The sequence below is a fragment of the Lynx rufus genome, unplaced genomic scaffold (genome assembly GCF_022079265.1).
Source record: "Lynx rufus isolate CCGP_SWC_20201006 ecotype Redwood Valley unplaced genomic scaffold, mLynRuf1.p SCAF_2, whole genome shotgun sequence".
Taxonomy (NCBI): Eukaryota; Metazoa; Chordata; class Mammalia; order Carnivora; family Felidae; genus Lynx; species Lynx rufus.
In genome coordinates, this window is record NW_025814834.1 from 150,122,782 (window position 1) to 150,145,814 (window position 23,033).

General features: G+C 34.6%; 1 protein-coding gene across 1 annotated transcript in view; it reads left to right on the forward strand.

The window, feature by feature from the left end:
- COL24A1 (collagen type XXIV alpha 1 chain) overlaps positions 1 to 23,033 on the forward strand; it is a 413,841-nt gene that overhangs the window by 284,017 nt on the left and 106,791 nt on the right. Inside the window, exons 33-37 of the mRNA XM_047085469.1 lie at positions 3,250 to 3,303; positions 6,779 to 6,832; positions 7,277 to 7,330; positions 9,026 to 9,079; positions 9,243 to 9,350. Of these exons, the coding sequence (XP_046941425.1) occupies positions 3,250 to 3,303; positions 6,779 to 6,832; positions 7,277 to 7,330; positions 9,026 to 9,079; positions 9,243 to 9,350 (324 nt within the window). The remainder of the gene's footprint in view (positions 1 to 3,249; positions 3,304 to 6,778; positions 6,833 to 7,276; positions 7,331 to 9,025; positions 9,080 to 9,242; positions 9,351 to 23,033) is intronic.

A 23,033-nucleotide genomic window follows, 5' to 3' on the forward strand; every position in this document is an offset into this window, starting at 1 on the left:
TATCATACTGTCACAATGGAGACATGATGTACAGTTCTCAAAACTCATATAACAGTACAACACAGAGTGAACACAGATTGTAAACTGTGTACTTTAGTTAGTAATAGTGTGTCAATCTTGGTTAATCCATTGTAACAAATATAAGATATTAATAATAGGGAAAACTAGGCAGGGGTGGTATATGGGGACTCTCTGTACTTTCTGTTTAATTTTTCTATACATCTAAAATTTCTGTAAGAAATAAAGTTTATTAGTTAAAACAAAATATTCTAGTAACATAAACATAGTTCTGTAATAAGGGAAAGTAGCTTATCTTGTATTCTCACCCAACCTGCTAAGAAACACTAAAACACTAGAAGCATAGGCCACAAGATAAGATCGCGGTCACTATATTTTCTAACATTATTCAAAAAGTTTTAGCCAGTGTAGTGGTATATGACACAGAAATGATAATATAAGGAAAGGAAAGCATTATTACTTAGTGAAATTTTAAAATAAACCCCCAAAACTTGTAAAACCTAAAAACTTAATTCTGTATTTTTCAATTTCTGAGATAGAGTAATATAATGGCAAGACATAAATATTTTTAAAAATAAGTTTTTCTGTGTATAAGTAATAAAATATAATAGAAAAAATATCCCACTGTAGATAGAAACAAAACACAATACATAAGGATAAACTTAATGAGAATTGGATGGGGCACATATGAAGAAAACTTCAAAAATTCATTAAGAGACCCAAAAACAGACTTAAGTAGAAAGTCAAATTATTACCTAACTAAAAGATTGACAATTTTTAAAATTAATGTATTAGGGATGCCTAGGTAGCTCAGTCAGTTAAGCCTCTCTCTCTCAAAATAAATAAATAAACTTTAATTTTAAAAAGCTTAAAGGAATAATATAGAATAATTAAATGGAAATAGATGTTTTAATCTTAAATGTGATGGAAAAAGTCTTAAAAGATTAACAGATTTAACAGTGATCACACTTAGTGAGAAAAAAGTTATCTTTAACAATATATTTTTTAAACTTATTTATTTATTTTGAGAGAGAGTATGTGCACGAGAAGGGGAGGGGCCGAGAGAGAGAATCAGAGAACGACATGGGGTTTGAAGCCACAAACTGTGAGATCATGACCTGAGTCAAAATAAGAGTCAGATGCTTAACCAAATGAGCCACCCAGGCACCCTAATAACATATTTCAAAAATGAAATGATAAACTACATACTGGGCAGACGTTAACAATAAAATAGGATGCCTGAAACTGTGTGTCCACAACACATAAAAAACTCATACAAATTTTATAAATGACTCCAAAAATACATAGGCAAAAGACATGATTAAGTAATACATAGATTATTACAGATAGCTGATAAATAACAGAAACGATATTCAGCCTTGCTAATAGTTAAATATATACACATTTTAAGATAAGAGGTTGTCCATCAAATTAAAGAAGAATTTAAAAATGAATATTCTGTGTTGGCATGAATTCAATGAAATAGATTTTACTTTTATGTATTTCTTGTGAAAAGTTAGTTATTGCAACCTTTCCGGAAATGTACTTGACTTTGTGACTAAATAATGGTACATTTCAGACTCTCTTCTAAGGGAGAATATGCAGAATACACACAAAGACATCTGCACAGACATGTTTCTCTCAGCATCTTTATAACAGTGTAGAAATACATGCTGAGGAGAATTCATAAATTTTAAAATATTATACATAATATTTAATGAGCCATAAATGAAAAACATCATTGACCTCTTAATACCTTTAATGGCTTATGCAACCTTACAACCCTAGCCTTCAAATATTTATCTCAGCTATTTGACAATATCACCTGATGTTTCAGGTCCTAACATTCACTGATAAATAGTCTAACATGCATATAATAAATCTAGTAAAGTAATATTTACTGTAAAGGAGATATAGAAATAATATAAATGTCTGTTATTAAGAAAATGACTAGATTACAGTACTATAGAATATGAGATGAATGGATATTATGTATCTGTTGAACAAGTTGTTATGAAGTATTTACATGATAAAATATTTATATTCAAAATAGAATCTTAAACATAAAACATATAATTACATTATTTATAAGTATGCCCCCACAACAGAGCTAGAAGGAAATATGCAAGAATATTTACAATGTAACCTCTGAATGGTTGATATACTTAATATATACTTAATCTGTGTTTTTTTTTTTTGGTACTTGCCATACTTTTTAAATGTTAAAATGAACATTACTGACTGTAACAATTAAGAAAACAGTTGAAGACAACCAATGATAGCACATTTTTTCCTTCCCATTACTACACTTTTTTTTAAAGTGAGGTGTTCACAAAATTGTTAGGGAGCATAATCTCATAGAAAATTTTAACTATCTTTTCTTAATCTAAGAAAACAGCTTCTTTGTGCTTTCTAAAAAGGTCAAAAACTTCAAGTAGCTTCTTTGGATGGCTGGAGAAATAGCATTATATTGTAGTTGCTAAATAAGTATTAATCTAAAATAATTCCAGCCAGTGAAATGGCTTCCACACATCTTTAAGTTCAGCAATCTGATGTTTATGCAGTAAACTATTCAATATTTGTTTACTTAAAATTATACTATTCAATATTACAGTGACCAAGATTCCCACGAAGGCCCCAACATGCATTTATTGCACCTTAGTGATTATCTATATGGGTAAACACTGTTATATCTGTTCATGTGAAACAGAGATATTGTTGAACTGGACTCACTCAATACCACATAAACTACAACATATTTTTATTTCATTGGAGGTCATATATTTGCTTCTTTAAAAATGCTATTTTTTGTCACATATTTGTCAGGAATATCATATCCACTAAAGGTAACTTTTGAAAACCCTTAGCATGATATTTCATACTTATTAGGTGCTTGATAAATGTTTATTGAAGGGATGAGTGAATTAGGGAATGAAAGGTACTGTCCTTTCTTTCTTTTTCTTTTGAATGCAAACATAGCCTAATACTATTCACATACACATAACATACACACACACACACACACACATACACACACATACACACACATGCACACAAATGAATCAACTATAAAGTTATAATTTTTTTATACAAAAGTAAAGTAATACATTGTTAAAGGAATTATGTATTCTATTACATATGATATATTATAAATTACATATTTAGATGCATATGTTAATTGAAATACAGAGTAACTTTGATTCTCAGATCTTAAATTTTATTTTAATATAGGGACCACGAGGATTGCCAGGTGATGCTGGACCTCCTGGAGAAACGGGTGCTGAGGTAATTTTTTTGTGCCTCTTTCTTGTTATTTCACTAGTACTCAGTACTTTTTATAAGACTCCTCAAGGTAAAGTTGATACATTAAGTATATATTTAAAGAATAATTCTGTAATGTTGTGTTTCATATTCAGAAAACAAAGCCTAAAATTCCATTAAAAGTAGGGATGACCGTTGTGTGAACCTAATTTTATACACATAAAGTTCTCTCTCTTTTTTAAGTTTTTATTTAAATTCCAGTTAACATACAGTGTAATATTAGTTTCAAGTGAACCATATAGTGATTCAACACAGATAACACCTTGTGCTCATCCTAACAGGTGCACTTCTTAATCCACATCACCTGTTTAACCCATATCCCCACCCACCTCCCCTCTGGTAACCATCAGTTTTTTCTCTGTAGTTAAGAGTCTGTTTCTTGGTTTTCCTCTCTCCTTTTTCCCCTGTGAACATTTGTTTTGTTTCTTAAATTCCACATATGAGTCAAATCATATGGTATTTGTCTTTCTCTGACTTATTTTGTTTAGCATAATACTCTCTACCTCCATCCATGTCATTTCAAATGGCAAGATTTCATTCTTTTTTGATGGATGAGTAATATTCCATGGTATACACACACACACACACACACACACACACACACACACACCACATCTTCCTTATCCATTCATCAGTAGATGGACATTTGGTCTCTTTCTAAAATTTGGCTATTATTGATAATGCTGCTATAAACATCAGGGTACATATATCCCTTTGAATTAGTGTTTTTTGTATTCTTAGGGTAAATACCTAGTAGTGAAATTGCTGGATGATAAGGTACTTCTATTTTTAATTTTTTAAGGAAACCCCACCACAGTGACTGCAACAGTTTGTGTTCCCAACAACAGTGTAAGAGGGCTCCCCTTTCTCTGCATCCTCGCCAACACCTGTTATTTCTTGTTTTATTAATTTTAGCCATTCTGACTGGTGTGAGGTGACATCTCATTGTAGTTTTGATTTGTATTTCCCCGATGATGAGTGATGTTGAGCATCATTTCATGTGTCTGTTAGCCAACTATTCATGTCTTCCGCCCATTTTTAATTGGATTATTGGTTTTTGGTATTGAGTTGTATAAGTTCTTTATAAATTTTGGATATTAACCCCTTATCAAATATACCATTTGTAAATATCTTCTCCAATTCATTAGGTTGCCTTTTTGTTTTGTTTTATCTTATGGGCTGTGTTAAATCATTGTAAGGTATAAGCAGGGCAGTGATAAAGTCAGATTTATATCTTTGGAAGATAATTCCAGCAGCTGCTTAGAGGATATATTTGAGAAGACAAGAGTGAAGCCATGTATACCTACTAAAGGGCCTTTGCATTCAACCAGGCAAGAAATGATGGACTTCTGAACTAAAGTAGTAAGTATAGAAAAGGAAAGAAGTGGATGGATTTGAGAAATTCTGCAGAACCTTCATATTTGTAGAATATGGGAAGTAAAGGGAAAAGAGAAGTGAAAAATTATTCCCAGATTTCTAGGCTGTGCAACAGGATGGATGGCAATACCTTTCCTGAGATCAGAGTAGATTATCAGTGAGATGGGGCTCATCATCTACTAATCCGCCCAAGGTTAAGAATTAGTAGAGCCTGGCTTTGAATACACATCTGACTCAAAAACTAATGCTGATAACCTATACTATGCCACATCCTCTGAGCCTAAAGAAAGCTGAGAAAAGTCATACCTAATAACTTGAAGTTTTTTTAACAGAGTAGGAGACATAATTTCTGTTGTGATAAGAAGTAGGGGTTGAGTAGGTCAGTTGAGGGAAATTTGCTGGTTTAGAATAATGGTTGAGGATAATAGGAGAGGGAAATGACTATAGGCAAGTGAAAGGGCAGATATACCTTACTAAAAGTCAAGCTTTTAGAAGGAAACTATGAATTTGCATTATATTAATGATAATTATAATAGCCCACAATTATGGAGCATTTTCTATGTGCCTAGTAGTACTTGTGTGCTTTGCTTTATTAATGGATTCTCATAACACACTATGAGATAGATACTATGACATAAAAGATAGTTTAAGCTCTAATAGTTCTATGGAAGAGTATCACCCATGGATCAGAACTACTGAGGAATCACTGAAAGGTAGAAAGGAAACAGAAAGCTTTTGGTCAAGATAGTGTTGTGAGTGAATGCTTTAAAATACCTCTCTATTCCAAAAACATGGGAATTACAAAATACATATGTATGTGTTTGTAATTATACATACACACATATGCATACATACATGTGAAAGAGAGAGAAGAAGAAGGTAGAACAAGGAAGGGGAGTGGGGAGGGTATCTTTAATATGCTCAAAACAAGATAAACATCCCTGAAGCATCTCTGAAACAAAAAAACAATACAATAGCAATTGTAGGAGCTCCAGGTCTAGAGATAGCCAGAGGTTGTAAGAAGTTTACGTTTGCAAGGTAAAAGGAGCCAAGTGCTTCCCAACTGGACCCACCCATGAAAGGAAAGTGGAGGGCGCCTGGGTGGCGCAGTCGGTTAAGCGTCCGACATCAGCCAGGTCACGATCTCGCGGTCCGTGAGTTCGAGCCCCGCGTCAGGCTCTGGGCTGATGGCTCGGAGCCTGGAGCCTGTTTCCGATTCTGTGTCTCCCTCTCTCTCTGCCCCTCCCCCGTTCATGCTCTGTCTCTCTCTGTCCCAAAAATGAAATAAAAAACGTTGAAAAAAATTAAAAAAAAAAAAGGAAAGTGGAAAAGATACCATAAACATCTTTCATAATGTGAATTAACTCATATCACCTTTGTGTGATTTTTTTTTATTCTTATTTTTGAGAGAGAGATAGCTAGACAGAGTGCGACTGGGGGAGGAACAGAGAGAGAGGGAGACACAGAATCCAAAGCAGGCTCCAGGCTCTCAACTGTCCACACAGAGCCCAACATGGGGTTTGAACTCATGAACCACAAGATCATGACCTGAGCCGAAGTCGGACACTTAACCGATTGAGCCACCCAGGCACCCCTGTGTGATATTTTTTATAAAATGAATAAAGAAAACTGAAATTTTTAAAGGGAGTGTGCTCCAAAGGGCTCAACAGAAATGGATGGAAGAGTAAAAAGTGAAAAAACAGAGAATATTATATAAGAATATGAGGGTAGAAAATTAGAAGAGGAAATGGGAAGTGATTTCTCTTTGACCAAGTATTAAAATATGAGGACCAAGGACTAAAATATGAGAGGAAGAATTTGAAGAAACTGGTCTTAAAAGTTCTAACTTAGGTGATGTTGTCTTACCACTTGAATTATTAAAAGGTCCCAGAATTATCTGGTCTTATGCGATGATGTTTATAAAGTAACAGCAAAATACTTTCCTGAACATAGGTATCTCACTTTGGGCTAAAAACTACTACCATCTTCTTATAAGGTTGTTATTGCCATTGCAACTGGTGAAGGAATATATCCAGACAATGTGTCAAATCTTCTCTTCTAGGGTCCTTCAGGTATTGAGGGAGAAGCAGGTCTGCAAGGTGAACCAGGTGCAAAGGTAACCTTTCTAAATAGTAAAAGGAATGGTCTCTAAACTTTCAATACTGAATCCCCTATGTTTGCCACATTTTGGCAAATACCCATAATTCTGAAAGCAAGTGAAGGATAGCAGATAAAAATGGGAAGTGTTCTCAAGTAAGTCAGAAAAAATATTTGTCAGAAAAAATTATCTATCTATCTATCTATCTATCTACCCATACTGTGTGTGTGTGTGTGTATGTGTGTGTGTGTGTGTGTGTGTATGAGTGTGTGTGTGTAAGAGAGAGAGAAGAAATAGAAATGATAAAGCTAGTGGGGCAAAATATTATCAAAAAATTAATCCAGGAAAAAGAAAAAACTGGGAAGTGTTTTAAAACTCCTATCCTCATGATATGCCTTCTATAATTATTAGACATGTTGTTTTAGTAGAAAAAAAGTTTAATCTTTCCCTTTGTTTCTTCAGGGAAATGCTGGACCTACAGGCAATGTTGGAGTTGCTGGAGAACCAGGGTTACGGGTAAATGTCTGCTGGGAACCATTTTAATGCACTGACCTATGTAGTTCACAGACTCAAAACTTAGCATAAATAAATCTTTAAAATGCATAATAAACCTTTCTGGTGCATAAAAGAAAACATTTGTCCTTATTTCATATTTCTATAGCTGCATGCAAAACCCTGTCCACATTGTATTAGTAGTGTTTGGAGTCCTAAACTCATACATCCTTTTCTCGGTATTGGGTATACTCTGCAGAATGCTTTACACATATTCAGAGTCACTGTGATTGTCACTACTGTTACCTTAAGAAGAAATTCACAGGGGCACCTGGGTGGCTCAGTCGGTTGAGCATCCAACTCTTGATCTCAGCTTAGATCATAATCTTATGGTTCGTGGGATCAAGCCCCTCATTGGGCTCTGTGCTGAGCATGGAGCCTGTTTGGGATTCTCTCTCTCCCTCTCTCTGCCTGTGTTTCAAAATAAGTAAATAAACATTGAAAATATAAACTTAAAAAAAAAAGAAGAAATTCACAAATAATAGTAATCAACTCTCAGGATATTCCCTGACGTAACAGGGCCAAAAATGATCACAATCTAATTTATGTTTAAAAAAATTCTAGAGTCACACAAAGTCATCAAGATTTGAGGAAAAAATTGTAAAGAAGTATAATTGGATAGCTTAGAGAAGTTATTCTACTATAGACAGCCTTTAAGCTGTGGTAAGTTTTTCCCAAGATAATTTTAAGAGACATTTGCATACTAAAAGACAAAGTAGGGAGATATATCTTACACCCGGTGTCTTTTTCTTTTTCACTTTATTTGCAGAGGGTTGGGTAATGGAAGTGTCAGTGGTGGGAGCAATGGGGCAACTGTAAAGATGCACTAATTAACTTACTTTTAAATATTTCAGGTAACAAAAGAGTCAGTACTACTTTAATAGCTTCATAGAGTATGGCTATACTTTTCTGTGAAGTTCTCTATCTAAGAAGACAGCTTCTTGATGTACCAGGGCCTTTATTGTTGCATCTCCCCTGTAAAAGAGAAAATACAGACCATAAAAATCTGGTACACTGATTTTAACTAAATTAAGTCATATTAATCCATTTAATTCAGTACAGGAAGGTACTACAACTTTAAGAGATGTAGTATTTACAGTCTTTGAATTCAGAAACACAGGTCTAGCTATATAAATTTGCAGAGATACAAATGAATACATATTTCTCTTAAATATCTAAAAAATAACATTCTGGAACCATCTTTTTTTGAATTTATAATACTGACTCTTTAAATCATCTTCAGAGCTATTCCAAGCAAATTATATCAAGCTTATTATACTGACAAATAACCCTTATAAATAAAGAAGTAGGGGGGCGCCTGGGTGGCGCAGTCGGTTGAGCATCCGACTTCAGCCAGGTCACGATCTCACGGTCCGTGAGTTCGAGCCCCGCATCAGGCTCTGGGCTGATGGCTCGGAGCCTGGAGCCTGTTTCCGATTCTGTGTCTCCCTCTCTCTCTGCCCCTCCCCCGTTCATGCTCTGTCTCTCTCTGTCCCAAAAATAAATAAAAAACGTTGAAAAAAAATTTTTAAAAAAAAATAAAGAAGTAGGAATAAATGTACAAAAACCTGCTACTTTCTATAGATATCAGGAGAAAAAAGAAGTTAAGGTGAATGATTTAGCAAAACAATAAATCTTACTGTTTTTGCTACACAATAGGGTGAACCAGGAGCACCTGGAGAAGAAGGTCTCCAAGGAAAAGATGGATTAAAGGTAAATTATACTTTCTCACTATGTATAAGTAGATTTTTTATGAAATCTTTAAAATATTACATAATTACATAATTACTTTTATGTTCTAAACAAAAATCTGCTTATTGTGTGATGTAATTATTGTGTTGCTCTCCCTTTCTTAAAAATTTCTACTGTATTACAGGGAAACCCAGGAGGAAGGGGTCTTCCTGGAGAAGATGGAGAAAAAGGAGAGACGGGCTTACCAGGGGCTTCAGGACCCTTGGGTGGACCAGGTCTGATGGGTCCTCCGGTGAGTAGTGCTGGGTTCATTTTTGAGTACTCAGTAAATTCAGTCCCCTACATCTACACACACACACACACACACACACACACACCGACACACACACACAGACACAAACACAGATACGTTCTGATCGCCTTATACGTCCATTGGGTAATTGAAAGTGTGGAACTGTAACTTGAAAGAGGGCCAAACCAGGGACTGATTATCAGCCTACTTAATATCCAAGGAAGAAAAACACTTTTTCCATGTGACACACAAGTCCTTGAAGTTTTTTTCTCCCACTTTGAGATATAATTGACAAGTAACATTGTGTACAATGTTATGTATGTGTACAATGTATGTATGTATGTGTATGTATGTGTACAATGTGATGATTTGATACACATATATACACATACATATATATATACATATATATGCATATATATAAATGATTACCAAATAGAATTAGTTAATACATCCACCATTTCACATTTGCTCTCTTAACAACTTTCAAATATATATTGTGAAGTAGTCACCACATTGTATATTAGATCTCTATGGGTTATTTATTTTATAAGTGGAAGCTTGTACCCATTGACTATTTCCCCATCTGTCCACTATTGGCAACAATCATCAATGTACTCTGTTTCAATGATTTCAGTTTTTTGTAGATAATACACATATATTATACATACACATATAAGATCATATAGTATTTTTTTCCTCTGCACATAACAATGCCTTCCAGGTCCATTCACGTTGTTGCACATGTCAGAATTTCCTTCTTTTTGTGGTTGAACAATATTCCATTGTGTATATAAACCACAATATTATATATATATATATATATGTATATATATATACACACACCCCATATTTATATATATATGTATATACATATATATGTATATACATATATGTGGTCAACTTACATTTGAAAAAAATGGTATATATATATATATATATATATATACACACCCACTATATATATATATATATATATACACACACACACACACACACACACACATATATATATATATATACACACACCATTTTTTTCAAATGTAAGTTGACCATATATATGTATATACATATATACATACATACATATATGTATACATATACATATATATATACACACACACACACACACACATATATAGTGTGTGTGTGTGTGTGTGTGTATATATATATATACATACACACACCATTTTTTTCAAATGTATATATATGTATATATATGTGTATATATATATACACACCACACACACTATATATGTGTGTGTGTGTGTGTGTGTGTATATATATATATATATATACACACCATTTTTTTCAAATGTAAGTTGACCGTATATGCATGCATTCTCTATTCTTTTTCATTAATCTATATGTCTGTTTTAATGGTAGCATCATACTGTTTTGATTAGTATATATAGTTTGAAATTAATAGGTGTGATACCTCCAGCTTTATTTTTCTTTCTCAATGTTGTTTTGGTTATTTGGGGTATTTTGTGGTTCCAGGCAAATTTTAGGATTTTTTCTGTTCCTGTAAAACATGCAACTGTTATCTTGAAAGGAATTACATTGCATCTGTAGATGGTTTTGGGTAATATGGACATTTTAACAATATTAATTATTCCTACCTATGAACATGATATATCTCTCCATTTATGTGTCTTCAGTTTCTTTCATGAATGTCTTATAGTTTTCACTGCATAGATATTTCACTTCCTTGGTTATATTCCTAAGTATTTTATTATTTTTGATGCTATTATAAATAGGAATGTTTTATTTCTTTTTTAGATATATATTGTTAGTATATAGAAACATGACTGGGTTTTATAGGTGATTTTGCATATTGTTGTTTTTCTGAAGTCATTTATTAATTTTAACAGTTCTTTTGTGGAGTCTTTAGGGTTTTCTCTATATGAAGATAATGTATATCTTCAGGGATAGTTTTATTCCTCTCAAATTTGAATACCTTTTATTTCTTTTTCTTGCCTAATTTCTCTGGGTAGGATTTCTAGTACTATGTTGAATAGAAATGGTGAGAGTGGGCACGTTGGTCTCTTGTTGCTGATCTTAGAGAAAAAGTTTTTAATCTTTCACTGTTGAACATGATATTAGTAGTGGGTTTGTCATATATAACCTTTATTATGTTGAAGTTTGTTCCCCCAATTCCTGCTTTGTTGAAAGTTTTCATCATGAAAGGTTATTGAATTTTGCCAAGTACTCTTTCTGCATCTATTGAGATAATCATATGGTTTTCTTTAATTCTCCGAGTAGGGTTTATCACATTGATTAACTTGTAGACAAACAATCCTTGCATTCCTGGAATAAATCCCACTGGATCATGGTGTATGATCCTTTTAATGTGCTGAATTTAATTTGCTACTATTCTGTTGAGAATTTTTACATCTATATTCATTAGGGATATTGGGCTGTGTTTTTATTTTCTTATAATATCCTTTTCTGGCTTTAGTATCAAAGTAATGTAGACATGAGCTTGGGTGTATTTTCTCCTCTTCAAAATTTTGAAAGAATTTGAGAAATATTATCATTAATTTGTCTTTAAATGTTTGGTGGAATCATCAGCAAAATCTATTTTTCTTTGTTGAGAGGTTTTTCACTACTGATTCAGTCTCTTTATTCATTATTGGTCTATTCAAATTTTCTATTTCTTCATGATTCGGTCTTGGTAAGTACTATGTTTCTAGGAATTTATCCATTTCTTCTAAGTTGTCCAATTTGTTGACAAATAATTGTATCTGAGTAGGCTCTTATGAACCTTAGTCTTTCTGTAGTATAATGTCCACTTATAATGTCTTCTCTTTCATTTCTAACTGTGCTTGAGGCCTTTCTGTGTTAGTGAGTCTAGCTAAAAGTTTGTCAATTTTGTTTATCATTTTAAGAAACCAACTACAGTAAAACCTTGGTTTGCAACCATAGTTTGTTCTGGAAACATGCTTGTAATGCAAAACACTTGTATATTAAAGCAAATTTCCCCATAAGAAATAATGGAAACTCAGATGATTTGTTTCACAATCCATAATTATTCATATAAAAATGATTATAATACTATAATATAATACAAAATATTAAAGGAAATACAAAATATTAAGAAAAATAAGCAAATTAGCCTGCACTGACCTTTGAAAACCTTCGTGGCTGGTGTGAGGGAGACAAGAGAGAGGAGGGTTATTGTGTAGGATGACTTTCACTATCACTAACAGAATCACTACTGTCTATTGGTTCAATTGAATCTTTTTCTTTCCATGAAACTTTAACAGGAACCTATCCAATGACCTAGAATGAAGCAAAGCATTCCTAAGCTTACTCTTGTGTGGAAAAGCAAAGGACTGTCAATAGGTCCTTTGAAGTGACAAAAAATGTACTAGTACCATTTGTGCGTACCTTCCAATGTTTTGAAAAATCACTGATTTCTGCCAAACACCACACGACCTGTGACTGAGCATCCAAGCATGGAAGATGATCACCCACAATCCCTCAGTGATAGAGAGAAAGAACTATTGGCTCGGTTGTTATCATGTGATTTTCAGTGTCATGATAACTCATACTTCAAGGCATCGCGCATTTATCAAGTTAAAACTTATTAGACATGTGGACTCATTTTGCAGAACACTCGCCAAACAAGTTACAATATATGAAGCAATCCAAGATTTTACAGTATTACTTTTGTTAATCTTTTCTATAACTTTTCTGTTTTCTATTTCACTTACTTTTTGCTCTAATCTTCATCATTTCTTCTGCTAACTTTGGCTTTAGTTTGCTCTTTTTTTCCTACTTCTTTGAGGTGTAAAGTTAAGTTACTTATTTGAGATCTTTCTCCTTTTTTTAATGTAGGCTCTTATCACTGCAAACTCCCCACTTAGAACTGCTTTTGCTACATTCCATAAATTTTGCTATGTTGTGTGTCTATTTTTGTTTGTCTAACGATTTTTTTATTTCCCTTTTGCTTTCTTCTTTCATCCATTGTTTGTTGAGGAATATGCTTTTTAATTTCTACGTATTTGTGAATTTTCCAGCTCTCTTCCTATTGTTGATTTCTAGTTTGATACCATTGTGGTTAAAAAGATGCTTGATATAATTTCTATCTTCCTAAGTTTGTTGAGACTTACATTGTGACCTTATATATGATCTGTCCTTGAAAATATTTCATGTAGGCTTAAAAAGAATGTATATTCTGCTGCTGTTAGATGGAATATTCTATATATGTCTGTTAGGTATATTTGGTTTATAGCGTTATTCAAATCCATTGTTGTCTTATTGATTCTCTTCCTGGATGATATAACCATTTTAGAGAGTAGGCTATTAAAGTCTCCCAACTATTATTATGTTGCTTTGTATTTCTTCTTTTATTTCTGTTAGTATTTGCTTTATGTATTTAAAAGCTCCAATGTTTGGTGCACAAATATTTATAATTATATATTATTGATTATCATTATGTAATGACCTTCTTTTTCTCTTATGATTAGTTAGCTTACAGTCTACTTTGTCTAATGTTAGTGTAAGTATCCCTGCTTTCTCTTGGTTACCCTTGTTTCTTTTGCTTGAAGTATCTTTTTCCATTTCTTCACTCTGTCTTTGTGTGTCCTTAAAGTTTAAGTGTCACTTGCAGGCAGTATATAGGTCGCTCTTGTCTTTTTATCCATGCAGCTATTCTGTATTTTTTGATTAGTGGATTTAATACATTTACAATTAAAGTAATTTTTGATAAGGTCTTCCTATTGACATTTAATTAATTGCTGACTGTTTTATAGATCATTTCTTCCTTGTTTTCTCCCTTATTGTCTTACTTTGTGATTTTATGACTTTTTTGTAGCAGCGTGACTTAATCTTTTATTAAAATTTGTGTATCGACCACACTCTTCCTTTGTGGCTTACATAAAATATCTCATAGCATCCTATTTTAAGCAGGTAACAACTGCAATAGCATACAGAAACTTTATACTTTTACTTCTTCTCCCCTCTTCACATTTCAGGTCATTAATGTTACAATTGACATCTTTCTATATTATGTATACAGTAACAAATTATTTTAATTATTTTAGTTTAATATGTTTGTTTTTGAACTTTTTAACTAGAGTTATAAGTGATTTATGCACCATCATTACAATATTAGAGAATCTGGCTTTGAATATGTATATATATTTATATCTGTTGGTGAATTTTACACATTCATGTTTTTATGACATAAATTATATTTTTTTATTTGAGTTTGAAAAGTGCCCTTTAGTATTTCTTGTAAGACAGTCTTAGTGGTGATGAACTCATAAGCTTTTGTTTTGCGGGGACAGTCCTTATCACATCTTTATTTCTGAAAGACAGCTTTGCTGGGTATAGTATTCTTGGTTGACTTTTTTTTTCCTTTCAGTATTTTGAAGCAAATTTTTGACTTTCTACTGGCCTGCAGTTTCTGCTGAGAGATGTACTTATAGTCATATGGAGGCTCTCTTTTGTGACAAGTCAATTTTCTCTTGCTGCTCCCCAAATTCTCTTTGTCTTTGACTTTTTATAATTTAATTATGATGTGTCTCAAAGTAATTCTTTTTAGATGCAACTTATTTGGTATGCTTTAGGCCTCAAGAACCTGGATATCCATTTCTCTCCCCACGTTTGGGACATTTTCAGCCATTATATCTTCAAATAGACTTTCTGGTCCTTTTTCTTCTCCTTCTGGTCTCATCACAATGCATGCACGTATTATTTTACTTGATGCTATCTCATAAGTACCATAGACTTTCTTCACTTTACTTTGTTCTTTTGTTTGTTTTGCTTTTTTCATTTTACTCCTTTGGGTGACTTCAAATAACTTATTGAGTTCACTGCTACTGCTTGGTTCAGTCTACTGCTAAAGCTCTCTATTGAATTCTTTAGTTCAGTCATTGTATTGTTCATCTCTAGGATTTTTATTTTATTTTTATGGTTTCTATTTCTTTGTTGAATTTCTCATTTTGTTCATGCATTGTTTTTCTAATTTTACTTGTCTGTGTGTTCTTATAGTTCACTGTACTTCTTTAGGAGGATTACTCTGAATTATTTGTCAGAAAGTCCATGGAATTCTATTACTTTCATATCAGTTATTGAAGTTTTATTAGTTTCCTTTGGTGTTGTCATGTTTACTTGATTCTTTATGATCCTTGTATCCTTGCACTGGTATCGGCACATTTGAGTAAGTAGTCTCTCTTCCAGACATTAGAGGTTCATTTTGGCAGGGAAAGTCCTTCACCAGTCTGCTTTGCTTGGGATACTGGACTGGTTAACTGGTAGAATTTGTGGTAGGTACAGCTTGCCACTGGGGTCTCCAGTTGTGCAAGGTCCCTACCCACGTTCTGAAGTTGGGGGAGGGTTGTCACTGGCTGTTCTCTGCAGCTAAGTGAGCCTGCTGTCTTGAACTTCATGTTCAAGTGAGGCCAGTGAATAGGCACCCTAGTTGGGTAGGGATGCTGGTAGGGTGAGATCTTAGGCTGTATTGCCTGGCAAGGCAATGCGTCTGATTGGACTCTGTATTTAGGCAAGGTCTCATCTTGTGCATCCTAACTGGATAGTGCTACTGGCTTCACTCCATTTTCATGAGACAACAAGCAGGGTTTCACAGTGGGACAGAACACAGGCTATGTCCCAATTTTGTGCAGAGTTGCAGACTGCGCTTCATGATTACCTAGGCCACTGGCTGTGCCTCTGTGTTGCTTAAGGTCACTTGCCTGGCTTTCTGGTCAAGTGGGGCCTCCAGCTATATCTCAGTGTTGGTTGAGGCTGGAGACTATATGCTTCATGGGTGGCATTACTATTGAGCTCTTTTGTTGGGTGGGGCTGAAGTCTATGCTTTGTGATTGGGCAGGGCCACTTGCTGGGCTTCTTGTCTATCCTCGGTTGCAAGCTGTGCTTTGTAACTGGACAGGGCCATTAACTAGATTTTGCTGCTGGGTAGAGCTGCTGGCTGGACTTTACAGCTGGGCAGTACTTTAAGCTGAGTTCCAAGACTGTCTGGGGCCACTGTTCAGATTCTCTGGTCATGCCCAACATTTTGACGGGGCTGCTGGTTTGGCTGCCCTTCTGAGTAGGGCTATAGTATGGATTCCACAAATGCCCAAATTCTATGGCCAGGCAATCCTGGTTGAGTGAGATGGGAGTATATGCTTAACTGTTGGGCAAGGTTTCAGGTTTGCTTCCCTGACTACTCAGGGACATATAATGGGCTCCACAGCAAGTATGACCCTTTGGCTGGGACCCAAATAATGCAGAACACTTCAGCCAAGATCTCTGACCAGACAGAGCCACCAACTCAGCTCTGCAGATGTGCAGAATCACTGACTGGGATCTCTGCTCAGGTGCTACTGCAATCAAGAATGCAGTCCACCAAGATCTGGTGAAGGATGCTGTAATCCTTGCCTCTCTTCTCTGTCTCTATCTGATCCTTAGTAGTCAAGTCTGCATTCTTTCCCAATGATCCCCATGAGGTGAAACTTAATTGGGCTACCTTGGAAGCATTCTACAATACTGGGGGAGCTAGATGTGCATTTTGGATTTTTCTTTTCCTCACTGGAGAAACTATAAGCCAAGGGAGACACTTGATGCAGTACTCTGCTGGTCTGAGGAAAGGACAATGCAATCAAAGTGAAATCTTTACTCTTACCTTTCTGCTTGGTCCTTCTGTATCCCTGTGATCTAGGAGAGTGCCTCAGCCTCACCCCCAGGTTCTAGGATTTTCACAATGGTGGGTCTTTTATATGGATACTAGCTACTTGGTCTTCTTCTGAGGATGGCTGAATTCAGGAATGACTTATGTGACTATCCTGATGATGTCACCTCAGCTATGGAAATTCTGTCATAAAGCATTTGAAGGGGAACATTTTGTGGTATCTCAAACTTAGTTTGATTGACTATTTCTGATTTTTATTCATCGAGCTGACATTATTCCGGTAGAGGAATGTCCTAGCTCTAGAATGCCATAAGAAGTCCTTTGCAGGCATAATTTAAACTATCGGGATCTGATATGAAATTGTAGTATTACTTCAAGGGAAATTCTAAATGTATTGGACATATTCTCTCACCACAGAGCCAATAGAAGATGTAAATAAATAATGAGAACAGCTTTTTTCTTGCTTAAATCCTTAATTTATGATATTTGTTACATCTTCTAGATAAGGCCTCTCTGGACATTTTGTCTTTTTACTTTACTGTCCCCTCGTCTTTATCTCACATGTTTAAACATGTGTTCTCCTCCCAAGATTATTCTCTCTTTACCTTTCTAAGTATTCTTGCCTTTGAAGATATTCTCATATCTTGGGAGTCATTACTTATGACCCATTTAAGTTATTACTTAAAATGATTTCTCTTTTTGCCATACCCTAGGGGTCTTATTTAGCCTTTTAAAGATATTTCCTGCCCCTAGTAATTTCAATTACATCTCCAAGAACTAAGAAGAAGCCCTATCTGGAAGAATACAACAAATACCATAAATTAAGCACAAACTGGCTACCTTGCCATTCATATCATTTACCCATAATTATAATTCCTTTAGTATCTATTAAAATAATGCTATCTCACCTCTTCTCCAAAATAATAGATAATTATACCAATGTATTTCAAAGTGACATTTGAAGTTTGAGGATGAATCAGAAATGTCTCCTGTTTTTTAGCAATTGGCAAGTTGAGTCTTTTTTCCCTCTGGTTTTACATAAGTGGTAGAGTGTCCATTTCTATTCCATCCTGCTCTCTCAGTCCTGGAAAACTATGATAGGTGCTTCACTGCAGCAAATATAAAGCACTGGGGAATCACCCCCCAATATTATCTTCAAACTATTGGTCCAGGCACTGAACAATAGAATTTCACTTACATTTTCTCACAGAATCCTTCCAATAATCCAGTAGTGCTTTATTTTCCCCACTTTACAACTGAAAAATATAGACTCAGAGAAAGAGAAGTATAATTGCAGATGGCAGAGCTGACTCTAGCTCCTTTATTGTCTGACTTCTATGCCTCTAAGCCACACTACTCCATGAGGTGACCAGCCTTGGGCTTATGTTTTGCCTTTTTTGCGGGATATTGACATTTTCATCTTTTGTAGAGGACTCATCAGGGCTGGACTCACAGAGAAGCCACGTAACAAATGCTGAAAAAGTGTAATTATCTTTCTGAGAATTCTTACCAAATTATTTTTATATAAGAAAGTCATTAACAATTAATAATACTTTAGCATGGATTTTTTTAATCACCTAGCTTACTTCCCCAGCAGAATCCTAAATGTTGGTGGGAAGAACACAGAACTAAATAAAAGGTCTAGCCATGCCATAGGATAACAGACAGGAACCCCAGATGGGGATGATGCAGCCTGACAGCTGGTGATGGGCAGAACAGAGATGAAAAAAGAGGCTCAAAACAAGACATAGAAAAATGATAAACACAGATTTCATCTGCTTCATAATTTTTCCCAGGAATAATCTTGCCTTGTACACATCTTTGGTGCCTTTTTTAGTAACAACACATGTGTGTTTCTTTTTTATTCTTTTTGTTGTTCTCTTTGGAATTTTAAATGTCTTTCAGCTCATAAACCCAATAAAAATACCATGGCACATTTTTTTCAAAAGAATTTTATGATCCAAGGAACTATTGCTTAATCAGACAGCCTGATGTTGGATTTATTTTTCACTTTAAAAACATTCTTCCTTAGGCAATGTCACAAAGATGCTACCTATTCTTTAAAAATAAACAAGACAGTGAGAAAAAAAGAAATACAATTTATTTTTCAAGAAAAGAAATGTTCTTCTCTCTAGAAGACTGGAAAATGAGAACTAGGTTGAAAAATAAGGCAGGGGAAGCATCAGTAACAATTCCTAAATCTAAGATTTAGACTACTTTGAGCATAATTTTAAAATGTGTATTTTATGCTTGAATTCTATGCTAAAGTATTCAGTTGCCTAAATGCATAACTCTGTATGGGAGAAGAATTTGGAAGCATCTGAGAAGAAACATCTGCCTGAGTTATGGTCTGTCATCCATTTCTTTAAAAATCTATCACTGTACTATCTAACATCTAAACAGATGTGAAGCTATGGAAGTTAAAAGTTGAATATGTAAAAATGAAATTGTCTTATTTTATCTGTTAGGACAAAACTTGGTTGGATTTATAGAAGTGTGATTTTTTTCCCACCTGTATAGATAGAGTGGTATGATAATTAGGAATAGGGGAATATCTTGAGAAAAGATGAAGCAAAATAAAGCTAAGAAGCTTTTTTAATAGGATCTTACAAAGCAAAGTCAGAAAGACGAAAGGATTTATCATTAGTTAGAAAAGAATAATAAGGTACACATGAATCTTATTTCTGAGATAATTTCCTTGGAAACCCTAAAAAATAATAAGTTTGGAAATTTGAGGTCAGTGGCATTAAGGAGTAAAGGACTTATTTAAATCTTTATCTTCTGAATGATTTTTATGACTCTGGTCTTAGGCTTGTTTGTTCTGAACTGTTGTGTCATAAAGCAACACAGAAATAGAAAGACCTCTGCACTGACCATTATGCAAGAATTGCTCTACCACTGTCCCTACTCTACCACTAAAGAGCTGTACATTGTTGGGTGAGTCCTTCTTTGGTTTCTCAGTTTACACATTATACATGATAAAGGGGTTGGAGCCGGGCAGAGCCTCCCAAGATGACTGTGTCAGGGAGGGATGCTGAATGGGCAAGAGTGTTTCTTCTATTACTATGTGAGTCAGAAAAAAATCTTTGTTATGTATATCTAACATGAGATTCTGTATAGGCTTTCTTTGGAAGAAAAGGTTCTATAGCTTTAAAAAAAAAAAAAGCATTAACTTAGATGCTCCAAAATTTTATTAGCTTCATAGATTGTGACTCTATAAAATGTATTTGTCCATTCATTAATTCAAAGAAAGTTTTGAGTACCTTCTATGAATCAAGAACTCTGCTAAGCAATGGGAATACCAAGGGGGAACAAGATTAGCAAGATTCCTGATCTCAGATTTTATGATATTGTGAACACTGACAATAGACTAGATCATTGCAGATAGCAATAAATGCAATGATGGAAACAAATAGGGTGATGAAAAATAATAGCTGGTTAAGAGAATAGAAGCCTATTTCCAATAGGGCACTGAGGGAAGGATTCTCTGGACAGGGGAGGATTCAGTTGAGACCTGAAGAATGAAAAAGAACCAGTCATGCCAAGAACTTTGAGAGATCACTCAAGGCAGATGGAATAGTAAGGGCCAATATCTGGAAGTGGGAATGGTCTAGATGTATTTGGAAAACTAAAGGGAAGCTAATTATAGCTATAGCATAGAGAATAGTGAAAAGTTTTTTGAGATGAGCTTGAAGAAATAAATAGGAAGCAGATCATGAAGGATTATTTAAATCATGGTACAAAGTTTGGTTTTTTATTCAAAGTGTAGTAAAAAGGCATTGAAAGGTTTCAGACAGAAGAGGAACATAACCTGTGATAGGAATCACTCTATAACTCCCAAACTTTGTTTACTATATCCAACATTATTGGCTGTCTCAATGAATAAAATAAATCCCAGGGGACAAAAATAGAACAAGATAATTTGAATTACAAGAACATGTTATGTGCTAAGAAAAGTCAAAGGGAAAAATAATGGTCTTTCCAACAAATGGTGCTAAAACAAGTAGATACCTGCATGCAAAAGAATAAAGTTGGACCCTTATCCTACACACAAAAATTAACTCAAAATGGATCACAGACCAAAATTTAAGAGCTAAAACTATAAATGTCTTAGAAGAAAACATATCAGTAAATCTTCATGACCTTGATTTATGAAAAGTTTTCTTAGATAACACCAAAAGTATAAGTGACAAAAGAAAAAATATACTGGACTTCATTAAAATTAAAAGTTTTGTGCTGGCTGGCTCAGTTGGTTGAGCATTCAATTCTCGATCTCAGCTCAGCTCTTGATCTCAAGGTTGTAAGTTCAGGCCCCATGTTGGGCTCCACATACTGGATGTAAACCCTACCTACAAAAAAAAAAAAAGGAAAGAAAAAAGGAGGGATGGAGGAGAGGAAGGAAGGAAGGAAGGAAGGAAGGAAGGAAGGAAAGAAGAAAAGAGAAAGAAAATAATTTTGTGCTTCAAAAAACACCATTAGGGCAGTGAAAAGACACCCATGAAAAGGGAGAAAATATTTGCAAATCATATATGATAAAGGACTGTATCCAAAATATGCAAAGAACCCTTCCAACTCAGTAGTAAAAAGATAAGCCAATTGAAAAATTGAGTGAAACATTTAAACAGATGTTTCTCCAAAGAAGATATATAGTTAGCCAATAAGCAATTGAAAAGATGATCAACATTATTAGCCATTAGGAAAATTCAAATAAAACCACAAGATGCCACTTCACTTGACTAGGATGGTTATAATAAAAAAAAATTAAAAATACAAAAAAACAAAATATCAAATGTTGCTGAAGATGTAAATATACATTGCTGATGGGATATAAAATGGTACAGCCACTTTGTAAATCAATTTGGCATTTTCTCAAAATGATAAACATGGAGTTGCTATATGATCCACCAATTCTATTCCTAGGTATATACCCAATAGAATTGAAAGCAGAGTTCAAACAAAATTTGAATTTTGTACCTGAATATTTATAGAAGCATTTTAATGATAGCCAAAATAACATAAATGATCATTCAACTGATCATTTGTAAATGTATATTAATAAAGGTAGTGTATCTATGCAATGGATTATTACTTGGCAATGAAAAGAAATGATGTACTCATACATGCTACAACACTGATGGACCTTGAAAACATTATGCTTAGGGGTGCCTGGAAAGCTCAGTCCGTTAGGTGTCAGACTTGATTTCAGCTGAGGTCACGATCTCACAGTTCATGAAATTAAGCCCTACATCGGGGTCCATGCTAACAGTATGGAGCCTGCTTGGGATTCTCTCTCTTCCTCTCTCTCTGCCCCTCCCCTGCTTATACTTGTCCTCTCTCAAAATAAATAAACATTTAAAGAGAAAAGAAAAGAGAACATTATGCTAAGTGAAAGCAGCCAGTCAAAAAAGACCACATGATATATGACATGTCCCAAATAAGGCATTATCTAGACAGACAGAAAGTAGATTAGCGATTGCCTATGGCTACTAGGGATGGTGGTTGGGAGGAAATGGGAAGTGACTGCTTGTGGATACAGGGTTTCTTTTGGGGGCAATGAAAATGTTCTAAAATTGATTGTGGTGATGGTCGCACAACTCATTGAATTGTATACTTTAAACAGGTTCATATATGGTATATGACTTGTATCTCAAAGTTGTTTAAAAAATAGATGTGATGTGGGGTGCCTGGGTGGCTCAGTCGGTTAAGTGTCTGACTTTGGCTCAGATCCTGATCTCATGGTTCGTGAGTTCAAGTCCCACCTATGGGCTGTGTGCTGACAGCTCAGAGCCTGGATCCTGCTTCAGATTCTGTGTCTCCTTCTCTCTCTGCCCCTCTTCCTGCTCATGCTCTGTCTCTCTCTCTTCTTCAAAACTAAATAAACATTAAAAAAAATTTTAAATAGATGTGATATGTTACTTTCAAGACAGTACAGCTACTCTCACATATTTAAAGTAATAGGCTGGAATCTCAACTCCTTCTATTTAATGAGTAGGCTCAGCATAAAGCCAACTATTCTCTGTCAGCATATAAAAGCATTCTTA